At 39.1% G+C, this 18,052-nt stretch overlaps 1 protein-coding gene across 3 annotated transcripts; it reads right to left on the bottom strand.

The window, feature by feature from the left end:
- Nucleotides 1-202: 202 nt before the first annotated feature.
- On the bottom strand, nucleotides 203-5,930 carry LOC111893360 (phosphoacetylglucosamine mutase). 3 transcript variants are annotated; one of them, XM_052764703.1, is made up of 9 exons: nucleotides 5,775-5,930; nucleotides 5,431-5,696; nucleotides 4,665-4,787; nucleotides 4,085-4,227; nucleotides 2,886-3,140; nucleotides 1,273-1,664; nucleotides 975-1,150; nucleotides 654-750; nucleotides 203-579 (listed from the first exon to the last, which is right to left on the bottom strand). In XM_052764703.1, exons 1-9 carry the CDS (start codon nucleotides 5,833-5,835, stop codon nucleotides 437-439), a joined length of 1,656 nt encoding a protein of 551 aa, XP_052620663.1. In that variant the 5' UTR covers nucleotides 5,836-5,930; the 3' UTR covers nucleotides 203-436. The 3 variants fall into 3 exon arrangements, with proteins under 3 accessions (XP_052620663.1, XP_052620664.1, XP_052620665.1); XM_052764704.1 differs by having other exon boundaries at nucleotides 1,273-1,652; XM_052764705.1 differs by lacking the exon at nucleotides 5,775-5,930 and having other exon boundaries at nucleotides 4,665-4,806; nucleotides 5,431-5,683.
- Between the last annotated feature and the right edge of the window lie 12,122 nt (nucleotides 5,931-18,052).

The raw sequence follows: 18,052 nt of genomic DNA, 5'->3' as shown, positions 1-18,052 counted from the left end.
ATGTTTACGATAGCTATAAGATGTAATTTAGTAATGTTAGATCACATGCAAATAACCATACAAATTATTATTCGACAGTTCCTTTACATCCGATGTTTTGTTTGTAAGAAAAAGGATGTTTACGATAGCTATAAGATGTAATTTAGTAATGTTAGATCACATGCAAATAACCATAAAAGTTATTATTTTGGAAACGGTCAAATTCATAAAATCGTCCATGTAAATTCCAAGTTGACACAAAAAAAGGTTTGACTTTAAGATTGTTACAAAAACAAAAAATTGTATTCTTTTTTAATCCCATTCACACATACTGTATTCTTGTCCGATATAAACCAATGGCTATCATGTTCTTGTTCTGTTATGTCTTGTCCTGTCATGATTGGGTGCAAAAAGACATAAAAGAAACTTGTTAGGCTATGAAGTGAGAGCTTCTTCTTCACCCAAGAAACTGTTGAACAATTTTTGCTACAGAATCAGCAAGCTCGTCTGCCTCCTCCTGTGTTTTCGCTTCTGCATAAACTCTCACAACATCTTCTGTTCCTGATGGCCGTACAAAACATCTACCTTGTGGGTATTTAGCTGCACACAACAATTTAATTCTTAATATTATTATTATTAGGGCAAGTATGCGAGAATATTTGTATAAAAGTTACCGGTTAATGCAGTGATAGCTTCTTGAAGGCCAGGTGGCTTCTCAACACTGGTTTCTGCATTAGTGGTTACCACAGCACTTCTATCTGCAACTTTTACCTGCCGCCATTTGCAACTCATCGTTAAACAAAGACATGAAGCACACATGTGCCAGGTGGCTTCTATCAGGACATCTAAAGATTTCTTTTTTCTTTTTTTGTTATACTTTTGTACTAGGACTTAAATGGGACAAAAATTGCCACGACTCTCATCTTCTCGTGTTTATCATTAAAAAAAAAAAAAAAAAAAAAAAAAAAAAAAAAAAAAAAGTTGAAGTGAGCGACCTTAAGTTGTCTGCTTGGCAGATCATGATAAAGTTCATTCCATTTATCAACTGACCATCCCATATGTTGTAAGATGGCTTCAACTAAAAGCAACCCACTCAGGGCATCACCAACAGCCTGATTCATCAGATTAGCCACTGCCAGTAACCTCTTGGCAGCATTCTGCTTCTCTAAACCTTTTAAAAAACAAAACAAAACAAAACAAATCTATCAAATTAGTTGCAAAATCAGCATTTTTTGTCCTTACACACAAGGTTTCTAGGGCTATTTTCCATTGGATGATAAGGATTGGAAGTACCTGAACAAGGCTCATTTTTTATACCATCTAACCAACTTAATAAATGATCCGAGAATAAAACTGTTCCATGACCATTTGCTTCGAAATAGATACCAATATCATATTCTTCCGCTTTTCCATGTAAATACTTCACTCCCGTGGGGGTAAATACGACTTTTAGTCCCAAGTCGTTTAGGTATTTAGTGGATGCACCATTAGCATAAGCCGTTTGTACAACACCAACACCAACATCTTCATTGAGGATACTTAATTGCTGTTTGATAAATAAAGCAAACAAGGATAAAATTTTGTCTCCATCGACTAGGTTGATTTTGTTGTCTCCATTTGATGTGAGTGTAAAGTATACAAACCGATCCGCATCTCCATCTAGACTTGCACACCTGAAACACTCACTACAACCATTCAAGTTCTCGAAAGGATTGGAATTGAGAGGATTTTAAATTTAAATTAGTTATGCGGAAAATCGAATGGAATTTCATTTTGTTCCGTTGTATATTATTATTATTATTATTATTATTATTATTATTATTATTATTATTATTATTATTATTATGTTTTCGGTTACAAAATTTTTAAAGAATTTAGAATGTAAATAATGACAAATCATGAAATTCTGATTTACTGACTTTTTGTGAATTATAGTTTTTTTTTTTTTTTATTTGAAAATAAATTAATATATTCATGAAAATATTTGAAAACCTTCCTATTAATTTGTTCTACATGGAAATCTTTTAGAGATACTAATAGTTAGACATAATTACCCGATAACACACCACTATTTGAAATCAAATTTGATATAAATGATGAAAGCCTATTTATGACCAAAAATTTGGTATAAGATATATTTCATTTGCAAATACACAGTTTTATAAAATATATGATTTATTTTACAGAATATATAATCAAAATCAACTTATCTAAATTTTCAACAACAACTGACATTTATTGATCTTTTGTACAACTTGTGTTTGTTTTTATAAAATACATATTTGAAAACAGATTATAAATATTTGTAAAAATATTTGAATTCCTCTTTTATTAATTTCTTGTTCACGAAACTTTTCTATAACTATTATAGAGTCAAACATAATTATTCAATAAACCAAGACTATTCAGGAACAAATTAGATATAATTACCCAAAGCGTATTTAAGACTTTAAAAAAAAAAGCGTTAATAATATTTATTTCTTTTGCAAATACTGAGTTCTTATAAGATATAAAATTTACTTTACAGAAAATATAATCACAATCAACTTATTAAGAAGTAAATAAATCGAATTTACCATCTATAAAATATGACTAACTTGTTTTTTTACAAGCACGAACTTTCTACAAGATATAAAAATTACTTTACATGAAATAGCAATATAAAATTTTGGGTTTTAGAAAGGGTAATTCAATCATTTACACAAATGATGGAGGATTGGAATTGAGTTTCATCACTTTTAGGAAAGGAAATTTGAATTCCTTCAACAGTAGAATTTTCTGAATTGCAACAAAATTCAATTCCAATGGAATGAATGTGAAAAAGCACAAAGGAAAGTGCAGAAGAGTTTCTCTTTTAGGAAGGGTATTTCAGTCATTTGGCAATTAAGAAAAGAAAGATGAGTCACCTTATCCCAACATCTGAATGACCAAAAAAGCCTTGAGGAGCAACTTTCTCTTTCTGTACATAATCAGCACCAACTCCTTCATTTAGTATACCTGAATTACCTGAATTACGAATCTCTAAATGCAAAAAAGCATTCAACTTTTCTTTCAAAACTTGAAGCTTCTCCCCACCCACTCCATTTGAGCAATCAACAACCAATTTCCCAATTGGATGATGATTATCTCTGCTCTTCTCGGGTATCAAATCTATCAAGCATCTAATGTAATGTAATCAAATTAAGGGTTAAATGCACATTTCCTTCCATATAATATTTAGAGTTTATGTTGAAATCTGTCATCTAACTATTCAATGTGTCCACATTTCTCAACTCCTTCAACATTTTTACATTTGTATCTAATACGCCTTTATGACAAAAAAAAAAAAAAAAAAAGAATCCATAGTCACTAAATGTTGGTCGATAGTAGGATATTAATATATAATTTATTTACACTCTCATAATTAGATATCTTATACTATATTTGTCTATCAAATTAAATGCAAGAAACAATAATAAATTTCTATTAGTTGTTTATTATAGCATCCAATTTCTTTTCCTCCTATAAAAGCATGCGCTTCAAAATTTACCAAATTATAGGAATGTTAGTTGAAAATATACAAAACAATTTTTACTGCTATAATTTAATAGATTTAAAAAATATATATATAAAGGTACGTTGTGTGTGTGTGTGTGTCTATATATATATATATATATATATATATATATATATATATATATATATATATATATATATATATATATATATGCAACAATGTTTCACTCTTTGTTCCAATTTAAACAACAATGTTTTATTTTTACCAAACCAAATTATGCAACCATGGTTCCTTCCAGTTATGCAACTTTGTTTTATCTTATTAATTTATGCAAACAATGTTTCTCTCTTTTTACCAATTTATGCAACAATATTTTATTTTTTTACCTACACAAATTATGCAGCGATTTATCAAAAGGGTTATACAAGTTAGTAATAAAATGTTAAATAGTGCTTCTTTTGGTTGTGATTGAAAAGCATATTTTGTGTAGAAAACCACTTTGTTGCATATATGCACATTTAATTCTAGAATCAAAGATTAATAGAAGCAAATAAAAATAGAATATTGAATTTTTCTATATGTCATTGCCAATAAGAAGTAAGAAGCAACCTAAAAGAGGTGGAAAGTTGATCAAAATAATGAAGCTCGGTTGCTTTCAGACCCTTGTTTCTGGCACGAACCATCCAATGCAATTCTGGAGTTGTTACAATCCCCATATCAATTGCAACAGCTCCCACTACACAACAAATTCCCTGTAAATTAATCAAACATAAGATACCACAAGAGAATACATGTTTTCTTCTTTATCATTGCTATTCTTCAAGTATTTGAATAAAGAAATCTTATGTATTTGTAATGACACTAATGGGATGTTACTTTGGATCCAAGAATAATGTTTTAGGAAGGAATTAGAATCTGAAGGGATTGAATTATGTCACATGTTTCATCTTGTGATTGATTTACACACTAATAATGTATTTCCCTTGGTTAAATCATTAAATTTATTTTTGACTGTTTTTAAAAAAATCCATTTTTCTTGTTACCCAATTTAGAGATCAGTATTAAAAAAGCACAAAGGTTTAGACTAAAGTTCCCGATTCATTAAGCTATGATTATTATTATTGACCATTAAACTTAAACCTGATTTTCTGGATTTTGACCCAAACTTTAATTTGAGCCTGTGTCTTACTTTGTTTGCAGCTTCGAGAAGCGATTCACCACTGGGCCTGGTGTCTCTTCCCAATAAAACTGTTGCTGCTGCTTTTGCTCCATCAAGTGGTATGTTTTCCTTCTTTGCAAAGTCAGTTATCAACTGTTTCAAGAAATTTTCACTGTGTTTCAAAGAATGATATCTTAATAAGAAAAAATGGTAAGTACAATGCTACAACTCGGTAGACATTTTAAAATAAAAAAGGAGCATGTTGGAACTACAATGTCATAGTAAGAAGAAATGAAAGTAGGATGTTGCAAGAACAAATAAATTTATCCCTTACACGAATGGTTCCCTACTAATTCCTTCCAAAAAAAAATGAAAGGCTAACTACTCAAAAGTAAGGACCATATCAACAGTTTTAATTCACTGGTGAAATCAATCATGGGCCTTCTTCTGTAAAACATAATGAATTTAACTTACTGGCTTTTATTTCGATGGTTATTGCCAATCTAGTAGAAAGCATGTAAACAATCATGTATCAAATTCAAATATACCATGGAAACCTATCCAGAACGTCTAGAACACTCTAACCTAATCAGTCCTCGTGTGTTTGTCCTGCCAATGAGAAGGTGAGAATCGATAATTGAGGTCTAAGGATCAAGCCCAGGCATCTCCTTCCTTGCTCTGTGTCCATGGTGGCCATGGAACCAGTTCGTGGGGACCGTAAAGGTGGCGTTTACCCTTTTTAACACTCTAACCTAAACATGTTGCCCTCAATTGCGTGTAAGATTCTAACTCTAACCTTGACGAGACTTTCAGGATCTGGAGCGTTAGCGATAGAATCAGCAAATGGCTCCCAATCTTGAGTGAGCATTCCGCCGCTTGGGTCAGCGACTTTGATGCCATTATCAGAGACTTTGTTGTGTGAAGCAGTGATCATCAACCCGATCACCGCTCCTCCAGTCTTCAAAGACCGCAATGCCGCCAGAATCCCGATTCTGAATACTGTTGACTGGAGGATCGATGCGTCGGCTCTGAATCCGGCGGTGCCATAAGAGAGCTTAGTTCCTTCAAAGTCGGAATTGAAAACCGAAGAATGTTAGCTTTAGACATTGGAGAATTAAGATTTTGATAGAAAAACAAAACCTTTTGGCGGCGGGAAACGAGAAGAGGATTGAAGGAGAATAGATCGCTGTTCTTCGTTCATCCCTTTTTAGTCCTGTTCCTTCGCCTGTGAATAAACGAGAGATGCTTTGTTCTCAACGATTAAATAGATTTTTGACAAAACTATAAAAATGGTCCTAGGAAAAATTTTCTAACTTATCAAAAGAACACGTTTGCTTGTATTTTTTTTTTAATTTGAAAAACTAAAACGTCTTCTACTTCTAATATATTTTTTATTTTTTTATTTAATTTAAAGTTTTATTAATAATAAATATGAGACTCACACACACAACACCAAAAAGAAAAAAGAAAACATCACCCACTTCCTTCCATTGATGAACAAAAAAAACCACCATTTTAATCATCATTTCTTAATAAACAGTCTCAAATAAAACAAGTTCAACAAATAGCGGCGGACTATGACCACCTATCGGAAGGATACTTCGGTTTACAAGATGAAGATTACGGTAGCCCCAACAATGTCGATATTGCCATCTCTGATTCAGGAAGCCTTGGTTCATGATGATTGAGGGAGCCATGGTTTAGGATCCACCCTCATCGCCACTTCTCCCTCCCTTTAGGTTTGCTCAGACCGGGTTGTAACCCAATCCTCATCATCACTACCTCTACCAGTATTCTTGATATGATTTTTATCGGAAAATTAGAGTTTTAAAGGGAGAAAGAGATGAAAGAGGGTGGAGGAGATTGGGAGGGCATGATCTAGGTGTTGTCGCCCCACCAAATACATGCATTTGGAACTAAATTTGTTGTCGTCGTCAACTGTTATGTTGAGATACATGGATAATGAATATGGAAAAGAACAAATCATGTTACAAGACCTAATTGGGTTTTGGTATGTACGACTTCTTCAGTAGCTCGATCGAAAAACATATGCCATAAGTAATACTTTAGAGGATCAAATTTTAAATTGGAGAATTCAAATGGGATAATTGAATTAAAGGGATAACTAGCTAGATCACCATCATCTTATACCTATCATCACTATCATCACAATAGTCCAACACTGTAACATCCGGATTCCCAGGTATATTATTGTTATTCATTTATTTTGGAATTTGTGGAGCGACTCGGCGAGTTGGTGCTTAGACTCGTCGAGTAGGGTCGCGAATTCTCATCCGGATTAATGACCGGACTCGGCGAGTCCGCGCTGTTTAATGAAACCCTAATTCCCAGGTTTTGGAGCCTATTTAAGAGCACTCATAGCCTCCCATTGCGGCTACCAGTCCCTTGAGAGAAACCCTAAGTGAGCTAAATCGTTTGTGATGAGGAAAGGCCATATTTGATCTTTCTATCATTGGTTTAGCAAGAAGAAGGTGATCAAGATCAAGAGAAGGCTGAAGGAGATACTTTTTGGAGGAATTTTGAGCTCAGGAGGGCTTATTTGAGGTATAATATCGATCCATCTTTTGTTTTGGTGATTGTTTATAGAGTTAGGGTTTTCTAGACCCTTTGGTAGATGGTTTTGATTGAGTATATGGTTCCTTTTCGTATTATGGTCTGAATCTGGATCCATAGAGGTCCAGAGACCTTACTCCTTTGAGCTTTATGTGGATTGATGGTGAATATGAACTTAGGATGTCATATTAGAGGTCATTTCTTCAAATAGAACCTTGGAGCCTTTGCATGGGCATCAAGCTTCGAACTTTACGTGATTATTAGGACTAGAAAGGATAGATCTATCGAGTAGAGCATCAGATCTGACCTCAGGAAGCCATTGGAAGTGAGCATGGTTTGGACTCGCCAAGTCCATGAACAGACTCGACGAGTCGAGTCGAGTTGTCCCGAGACTGTGAATATAGAGAGTGACCCGCCGAGTTATGTGAGTGACTCGGTGAGTCAAAAGAGAATCAGAGGAGTAGAGTTCACGTGTAGACTCGCCGAGTCGCCCAAGTACACTTGACGAGTTAGGTCAAAGTTTGACCGTTGACTTTGTTGACTTTTAGGGATTGGTCAACAATGGGGTCTTTGAGTAAAGTGTAACAACAGAAATTTTAAAACAAAATTTTCATTTCTAAAAATGTATTTTCATCCAAAACAAGGCATAAATATCCAACGTATCATGTCATAATACAATCATATAAATCCCAAGATCATAAATCATCCATCAGTGTGTACAGATCACGCCGGCGCCTTCCCACGGTCCTCGCTAGTACCTGAAACACATACACAACAACTGTAAGCATAAATGCTTAGTGAGTTCCCCAGAATACAACTTACGCACATACGCCTTTCCAGGCCCTGACCTTTCGGTCCACATTACAACGCCTTCCGGCCCATAACATATTCGCCTTCCGGCCCATAACATAATGCCTTCCAGCCCATAACATAATGCCTTCCGGCCCATAACATATTCGCCTTTCGGCCTATAACATATTCGCCTTCCGGCCCATAACATAATGCCTTTCGGCCCATATCAAGCATATTATACTTAGCGCATATAACAATTAACCTTTCACATATAGCACATACGTCTCATACCATATCCGACCTTCCAGTCACACAGTCAAAACCCTTCCGGGTACAGTATAGTGAGAAGACTCACCTCGTCAATATCGATAGCTAGCAAATCCTGGAATCACACGTGCTCGATCCTCTGAGCTACAATCTCCCTATATCATCATACGTCTCTTATTAACATTTTTACCACTAAGGTTGACTACCCTTTATAAGTCAACACTAGTCAACTCTTGGTCAACAGTCAATGGTCAACGGTCAACTTTGACCGAACTCGGCGAGTGCAATGGAGCGACTCGGCGAGTCTAGACGTTTTCACCAATCTCTCTAGGATTCCCTTTTGACACGTCGAGTTCTCCCCTGACTCGACGAGTTCCACCTGGAAGAATCGCGGGGCCACCCCGACTCAACTCAGTCCACCTGTGAACCCTCTCTGACTCGCCCTAACTCACTGAGTCAACCTATGACTCGACTGGACCACTCACTGGGCGATCTGAAGGCAATCTTCAAGCTACTCGTCGAGTCTGATCATCGGACTCGGCGAGTCCATGCCATGCAATCACTCAAACTTGCTTCTAAGGTCAGATCTGTTCCAACAATTCATAGATCTGGCCTTCCTAGACTGATTCAACACGTAAAGTCCTTATCTTGGTGTTCATAACACACCCCATGGCTCATAAATGGTATTTTGACCTAAGGCATAAGGATTCCAATCCAAAACCTCCATTGATTCACAAAAAGCTTGGGCAAAGGGACACTCTGGACCTCCAAGGGTCCAGATCTATGGTCTAAAACGCTTAAGGGACCAAGGGAGCACTAGATCTAGCCACAAAAGGGCTCAATAAGCCCTAAATCAATGCAAACATCAACATAGAAGAGGATAGCTCGAAGATATTACCACAATAGCGATGTTCTGGACTCCAAACTCTCAGAAAGTGGCTCCTCTTGCTTTCCCTTAGCTGATCCTCCCTTTCCCTTGCAAGATGACACCTCCAAGATCAATAATGGCCTCCTACTTTGCTCCAAACGCTCACACTCGATTATGGTTTCACTCAAGGGACTGGTGAGCACAAATGACGGTCATAAGGCCCTTTAAATAGGTCCCAAACCCAAGAAATTAGGGTTTCATTAAATAGCGCGGACTCGCCGAGTCCAGGCGTGAACCCGCGTCCAGAATCGCGATCCTACTCGGCGAGTCTGAGCTCCAACTCGCCGAGTCCCCTCACAAACATCAAAAACTGAAAACATAAAATATACCTGGAAATCCGAGCTGTTACATAAAGAGAGGGGTAAAATGGTCTTTTACCCATCTGAGGATGCTAAGAGAGGGTGGGGTCTAGTCTCGAGAGTTATATTTATGAGCGTATCTTACTTTATGTGATTAGGCGGAGGCTAGACTATATTGCTATCGAGTCAGGGATTTATCGAGACATCTGAGGTGAGTCTTCTCACTATACTTTCCCTTGAGTGGTAATTAGAGTTATGTGACAGAGTTATGGTATGCTATTTATCTGATGTGTTGCATTGCATTATTTCTATGTGATTTATGCCATGTGTATATCAGAGTATGTTAGAGTTAGAACCGGAAGGTTCACAAAGCTAGGACCAGAGGGTCCATAGAGTTCGGGGCCCAAGGGCCCACAGAGTTATAGCCTCGAGTGGCTAGTATGTGTTATGTGTGGTATTTTGGGGAACTCACTAAGCTTCGTGCTTACAGTGTTTTGTGTTATGTGTTACAGGTACTAGTGAGGAGCGCGGGAAAGCGCCGGCATGATTCGTACACACCCATCGGAGTTTATTATGATATGATCTTGGGATTTTGTATTAAGATAATATTGATACATTATTTATGAAAGTAATTATGAATGAATTATTATGTTTTGAAAAGTGAAAAATTGGTTGAATTTTTATGGTGTTACAAGTTGGTATCAGAGCCTTGGTTTGAGGGATTCGGATGCATCTTCGGGCGTATCTGAACACAAACTGAGGATTTGAGGAAAATTTTTGATAATAAAAGTAAATTTAAAAAAAAAAGAGTAAAAAGAGTTTTGAGACAAACAAAGTAGAGCCGTGTGTATGATCAGCTAGCGCCTAGGCCTGTCGAAAAAACCCGAAACCCGTTCTACCCACCCGACCCGTTCCAAATTCGGGTAGAATGGGTCGGGTAGAACGGGTAACGGGTATAAACATTCGGGTAATAGGTTAACCCGATAATAATATAGGTCGGGTTTTAGGTATGAATATTTATTTTCGAGTATACCTGAATACCCGAATTCGTTTTTTAAATAATACCAAATATACAATGCAGTCACGTACGCACACTTCAAATAAAACAACACCCTTCGTTTCCTTCTTATGAACAACACCTCGACAGTCGATGCAAACTAGCAAAGGGAATACGATGCTGAAGCTGAAGTCCTGAACCGTCATCACAATTCTCAGTTTCTCACTATCGCACGGAATAGAATTAAAAAAGTACATAACATATTATAATGATTTGTATTGTTATCATATATGTACTTGTTAATTGTATGGAATATTTTCCTACCTGATTTTTTATTAAACCAACCAACATGTAAAAATAAAAAAATAAAGAAAAAAAATTATCAATAAGTGTCATTTAAGAAATTTTCAGGTATACCCGATAATTACCCGACCCGACCTCAAACCCGAATACCCGAAAACCCGAATTACAATATAGGTTAGGTATCGGGTATTATTTTCTTAAGGAAATACCCGTTCTACCCGACCCGCTCTACCCGAAACCCAAAAATTTTACCCGTTCGACACCCCTTGTAATAAGTGTTATGAGATATATTATGTTATGATGAGATATATTACGCATGCTAGAGTAGACTAGGTATTCTTATTAGGACTAGAGTGGCCTGATATATATGATGCCTTAGTTTAGGAGTTTTGCTACTAGGGATGCTTGAGAGTGTTTAGATAGCAGCGAGGAGCTTATGAGCGATCAGCTAGCGAGTAGCATATGATTTAAGAGAGTAGAGTGCTTGGAATTTGGGACTCTGGGAGGAGGACTTGGGATGAATGCTGAGGCGGTGTGGTCGGTAGTATTGGGCTCTTACTACCGAAGGCACCGGGTCAGTACGCAACCCAAGTAAGAATCCTTAGGGTATCAGAGACCAAGTAGGATTAGGGTATCGAGTGTGTGTACGCTTGAGCGAGTCTCTGATATCTTGTGTTGTATTTCAGAGAGGCATCATGGTGGGGACACGTCACAGACTAAGGACTAGTGGAGGGGGTGTGAGCGATGAGGAGCTCCGCCAGATGATTCATGAGGAGGTGGCTGCTGCCATCCGCGCTGAGATTCCAGAGATGTTCGGGTCTATCAAGACCACCATGATAGAGACATTTGACGAGAGATACACTGCTCTTTCTGATGCTGCTGCGGCCACTGCAGCTGTACTGCGGCTAGACCGCAGGGTGGTGATGCGTTGCTGTTCCGGGAGTTCAGCTACACAAAACCATCAGAGTTTGATGGGACCCAGGACTCGGTTGCAGCGATGAGGTGGATTTCAGACATCGAGGGGTGTTTCTTCACCAGCTCATCTCTAGAGCATTAGAGAGTCCGGTTCGCGTTGAACCAGCTTTGCTTGGGAGCGAAGGACTGGTGGAAGTTTGTGACGGCACATTATTTGCCTGCTGAGCTTGCTGCAGTGACTTGGGAGAGGTTCACTTCTATGTTCCGAGATGAGTACGTTCCCCAGGTGGAGAGGGAGCGTTTGGCCCAGGAGTTTCTAACCCTCAAGCAGGGTACTGAGTCTGTCACAGTGATTACAAGGATGTTCCATGAGCGAGTGATGTTCTGCCCAGAGCACGTGTCCTCCGAGCAGGCACGTATGAGCTGATATCTGAGCATTTTGAGGAGGGATATACGGGAGTTCGTGGCAAACTCGACGTATCAGACATTTGCTGAGCTTCAGGAAAATGCCCGGAATAGGGAGATAGAGCTGGAAACCCAGGCTAGGGAGGAGACTGAGTCTCACGGGAAGGATCGGCGACCGGTGCAATCTCAGCTAGCAGCCAAGCGGGCCAAGCCCGCTGATTCGAGATCTAGGAGTCAGAAGGGCTGCACTTGTGGCAAGTGCGGCAAGAGCCACGATGGGGTGTGCAGAGCGGGATCTTGCTACAAATGTGGCAAGGAGGGGCATATGGCCAAGGATTTCCCCAAGGGGTTTGCAGTATGCTTTCACTGCAACCAGACCGGACACCGCAAGGCAGAGTGTCCACAGTTGCGAGGGACATCCCAGGGAGCACCTTAGGGATCTGCCCCTGCTGCTATCAGAGCTACTGAGAGCCGGCCAGTGAAGGCCGAGGTACCGAAGGCACGAGGGAGAGCCTTTCAGTTGATTGCGGAGAGGTCCGCACAGCGCCCGATGTCTTGGCTGGTATGTATTCTTTCATGTATTTACTTTTATTTTGAGATATTGTGCTTATATTATGTGTAGTGACAAAGAACTTGGTTTGACATGCGGAATTAAAGCTTGCACAATTGAACATGGTGATTTGGGTGTTTAAGAGATATATTGAATGTATATGGTGTTACACAAAAAGGATCTAGATCTAGACTACATAATTAACACACACTTACACACTCACTTTTACATCTCTCAAGCACACCTCTACAAGTGGTATGAACCCACTATTTATAGAGGTGTTTACATGTCTCTCTCTCACTCTAACATGTAAATGGGTCTAAAGGCTAAAGCACCACATGCAAGTGGGTTTTACAAAAGTCAAACATTTACAAAGTCATGAATGAATAACTTTGCAACCCCAACATTCTCCCCCTCAAAGTTAGGAATGAATGACCCACTTCAATTCTTCCAAAATCAAGCACTACGCGATTCGAGCCTCAAAGGTGACACATGTCGAAATGATCTTCAATCTTCAATTCTTCCATGACTCTTCAATTTGGGCTCTAGGATGTGAGACCATACAAACCAAGCAGCAACGAATGATTAATTCCAAATAATCACCCCAAAGTTGCGCATAAAAACACACCCCAAAAATCTTCAATAATTCCAAACCCATTTCGAATATATCACTTCCGAACTTCCAATTGCATCATCTCGTGAGCTTTAAAAATTCAAGATCACTTCGGTCTTCAAATTCACGTAATATGAAAAATTCAAGTTCGAATTTCCATATAAAACTGCTCCCCCTTTTTATAATCGAAATTTGATTATAAAACTTCATGGAAAAAGAATGTGCTCTATTCGGAATTTTTCATGCCAAAACTCCCCCTTAACATGTGGCATAAACATTGTGCTTCAATCTGAAAAATCCAAAAAATAATGAATTTTTAGCTTCGTTCACGGATTGCCTTTGACAAAATTTCTCAAAAGTGGGTAGAAATCGTCAATTTCAAAATTCTGCAGTGACCCGTTGCGCCAAAAACAACCAAATATGCAAAACTCTCCCCCTTTTCCAAAGCTGGGTAGAAAGCGTCAATTTGCACAAACTACAGGGACCATATTTGAAAATTCTGCAATTTCAGCATTTTATGACCCCATTTGCGAAGTTGGGTACAAACTGTCAAAAATGCGAAACTACAGGCATTCGTTTTGACAATTTCTGTATGTGCTTCAAATTTGCGAAGTTGGTCAGCTTTTGTTATTTCTTGAAACCAAATGCAAAACTCTTGGCTTTCTTCTTCATTGAACTGGTAATAACTTCGCATTTTCATTCAAATACGCTTCGCATCCCTTCGCATGTTTCAATCACCAAAATGCGAATCATAATGAAATAAATTCGCATTTTGATTCCAAAACAAAACACCAAATTGCGAATTAAACATTCCTTGCATAGTGCAGTTACACAAATGCGAATCTTTATCTCTTTTACCAAATGCGAACAGTAGTTTTGAAACCAGATGCGAACCAAAATTTTGATATACAAACTGAAACCCATATGCGAACACAATACTGATCTTTGATTCCAAACATGCGAAACCAAAATCAACATGAAATTCTCTTCGCATTTCACAGTTCCAAAATCATGTTTTTAAAACTCTTGCAAACAATTTCACAGTTCTTGACTTCGCGTTTTACGACTCGTCACTCCAATTGCGAATCAAAATCAATTTTCTTTTACAGATCATCGATTCCAGTCATCCAAAATGCGAACTATACTCAATTCCAAAATCGAGTTCCAAAATCGATACTTTCTAGTTTGTTCCTGTTCGTCTTCATTCGTTCAAACAACAACCAGTCGATCCTCAAATTCGCAAGTTTCACCAAATGCGAATCCATTCAAAATCAAAATTCCAAACATCAATCGACTTCTAAGAAACAATCGACTATTGACAATCATCGGTTCGTTCTTGTCTGTTCTTTCTCGTTTCGTTCGTTCATCACAGTGTTCATTAATCACAAATACAGCTTATTCAAATGCGAAATCAATCTCCAAATTGAACTTGATTTCGACATTTTCATCCCAAATACAACTTGTATTAACACATTTCAGCCTCAATTTCATCAAATCAACCCATAGAAATCATGTTTGACTTTTAGAGTCAACGATCTAAAAACACAAAATAGATGATTTTGAGTTCCGATTTTAGATCAAAAGATGTTTTTCAACTGTTCTTCACCATCTTCAACTGTACTTGATCAAAAATTTCATTCAAATCAAAGAACTAATATGACGATTTCTACACTTCAACAAGAACAAAATCGGTTTTATAACAGATCAAATCACATAAACTCGAATCACAAGTCGAGATTTAGAAACAAATTTCAATCGAATAACATCATCGTCGAATCAAGAACGAGATTAATCGATTTGTGAGAACGACCAGAATAAACCAATATACAAGAAGTCGGATGTTGCGTATGTTGAACAGATGTACAACCAATCAATGCGTATGGTAAAAAGAACGAGACATTGATATGTATATCAAACTGATTTGGATGAATCTTTGGGCTCAAATCCAATCGATGAACAGTAACAAATTTTTAATTGGGCTCAAACTTTTAATATATCAGATCCAAACGAGAATCTGGGCTCAAAACATGATCGATGAACAGTATTTTTCGGAAAAATTTGAAATTCGATTTTATTTAAGAAATTTTGATCTAATCAACAATAAATGGATCAATCAACATGGTGAAAACAAATTTTGATCCATTGAGACAAAACGATCAGACAATCAAGAATGCAACGCACGAATTCAATTATTATGAGAGATCATAGAGAGAGAGACTCACCAAAATTGATCAAATTGTGACAAAGATTGCCAAACCGAGAATCGTTCTTCAAAAGTCACGTTGATCGTGAAAACCAAGCTCTGATACCAATTGTAGTGACAAAGAACATGGTTTGACATGTGGAATTAAAGCTTGCACAATTGAACATGGTGATTTGGGTGTTTAAGAGATATATTGAATGTATATGGTGTTACACAAAAAGGATCTAGATCTAGACTACATAATTAACACACACTTACACACTCACTTTTACATCTCTCAAGCACACCTCTACAAGTGGTATGAACCCACTATTTATAGAGGTGTTTACATGTCTCTCTCTCACTCTAACATGTAAATGTGTCTAAAGGCTAAAGCACCACATGCAAGTGGGTTTTACAAAAGTCAAACATTTACAAAGTCATGAATGAATAACTTTGCAACCCCAACATTATGTTATGCATAGGTACTTTTCTTGTGAATTTTGTACCTGCCTTGGTGTTATTTGACTCGGGTGTGAGTTGATCTTTTATATCTTTGGTTTTTAGTCAGCACATCAGTATTAGTCAAGAGACGTTGAGTCGGCCTCTGAGAGTTTCCATAGCTGACGAGAGAGCGGTGTATGCCACAGAGGTGATTCGAGTTTGTTTACTCGAGATTTTCGGAGTGGAGTTTCCGATTGACTTAGTCCCTATCGCGAAGGGAGATGTCTGTGTCATCGTGGGCATGGACTGGTTGAGTAGATTTGGAGCAGTCATCGACTGCAAGCAACAGCTGGTGACCATACGAGACCCTAGTGGGGGAGTTCTTTTGGTGTACAACGAGGGTACACATTCTGGGTCGGCATTTTGTTCAGCCGCTAGAGTGAGGCAGAGTCTACAGCAAGGCTGTAATGGATTTGTAGCGTATGTGATGGATACGAGGGTTGATTCAGAGAGACCGAGGCCAGTTAATGAGGTTCCGATAGTGCGTGAGTTCCCGGATGTATTTCCGGAGGAGTTACCGGGTGTGCCTCCGGAGAGGCAGGTTGAGTTCAGCATCGATTTGGTTATGGGGCTGCGCCTATCGCCAAGGCGCTCTATCACCTTGCGCCTCCAGAGATGCAGGAGTTATCCTCGCAGCTTCAGGAGCTGCTGGGGAAGGGGTTTATTCGGCCGAGCAGCTCGCCGTGGGGAGCACCTATTCTTTTTGTCAAGAAAAAGGATGGTTCACACCGGATGTGCATTGATTACTGGGAGTTGAACAAGCTGACGGTCAAGAACCGTTACCCGTTGCCGAGGATCGACGATTTGTTCAATCAATTACAGGGAGCATCTTGGTTCTCCAATATCGATTTGAGGTCTGGATATCATCAGGTGAGGGTGTGAGATGAGGACATCCAAAAGACAGCGTTCATGACTCGTTACGGGCATTACGAGTTTGTGGTGATGCCTTTCGAGCACACCAATGCACCGACGGTGTTCATGGATCTCATGAACAGAGTGTGCAGGCCGATGTTGGATCACTCGGTGATCGTTTTCATCGACGACATATTGGTCTATTCGAGATCCAGAGAGCAGCATGAAGAACATTTGAGAGAGATCCTCGGAGTTCTGAGATCGGAGAGGCTTTATGCCAAATTCCCCAAGTGTGATTTCTGGTTGCGAGAGGTTCAGTTCCTAGGGCACCTCGTTAACCAGAAAGGGATATTGGTCGACCTGGCCAAGATTGAGGCGGTGATGAGTTGGGAGGTGCCGAGGTCACCTACCGAGATCAGGATTTTCCTAGGGTTGGCTGGTTATTATCGGAGATTTATCAGGGATTTCTCCAAGATCGTCGTGCTACTCACCAAGTTGACCCGGAAGGGTGTTGCTTTTTCATGGGGTCCAGAGCAGCAGGCCTCCTTCGAGACACTTCGCCAGAGACTATGCGAAGCCCCGGTGTTAGCCCTTCCGGAGGGGATGGAAGACTTCGTAGTGTATTGTGATGCGTCGATATCGGGGTTGGGAGCAGTGCTTATGCAGAGGGTTCATGTGATAGCATACGCATCGAGGCAGCTGAAGCCTCATAAGATGAGGTATCCCACCCACAATCTGGAGTTGGGGGCAGTGGTGTTCGCCCTCAAGATCTGGCGTCACTATCTGTATGGGGTTCGGTGTACCATATACACGGACCACAAGAGCCTGAAGTATGTAATGGATCAACCCAACCTGAATATGCGCCAGAGGAGATGGTTGGGTGTGGTGAAGGATTACAATTGTGAGATCCTGTACCACCCGCGCAAGGCTAACGTTGTAGCCGATGCCCTGAGTCGTAGGGCGGAGGGCGCCCCGATATAGGATGTTTGTATGAGGCTGACAGTGATGACTCTGGTGTTGGACACCGTTCGTGGGGCCCAGGCTGAGGCCGTGAGACCAGAAAGCCAGAAGAGAAAGCGGGTTGTCGGGCTGGTATCGGAGTTTGTTACCGATAGCCGGGGGCTTATGACATTTCAGGGTCGGATATGGGTACCGTTTGTGGGTGGGACGCGTACCATTTTGATGGGAGAGGCTCATCGATCAAAGTTCTCGATCCATCCCAGGGCCACTAAGATGT

The sequence above is a fragment of the Lactuca sativa genome, chromosome 6 (assembly GCF_002870075.4).
Source record: "Lactuca sativa cultivar Salinas chromosome 6, Lsat_Salinas_v11, whole genome shotgun sequence".
NCBI classification, from domain to species: domain Eukaryota; kingdom Viridiplantae; phylum Streptophyta; class Magnoliopsida; order Asterales; family Asteraceae; genus Lactuca; species Lactuca sativa.
The sequence above is the reverse complement of the archived record's forward strand: the minus strand, read 5'-3'. Positions and strand labels throughout refer to the sequence as shown.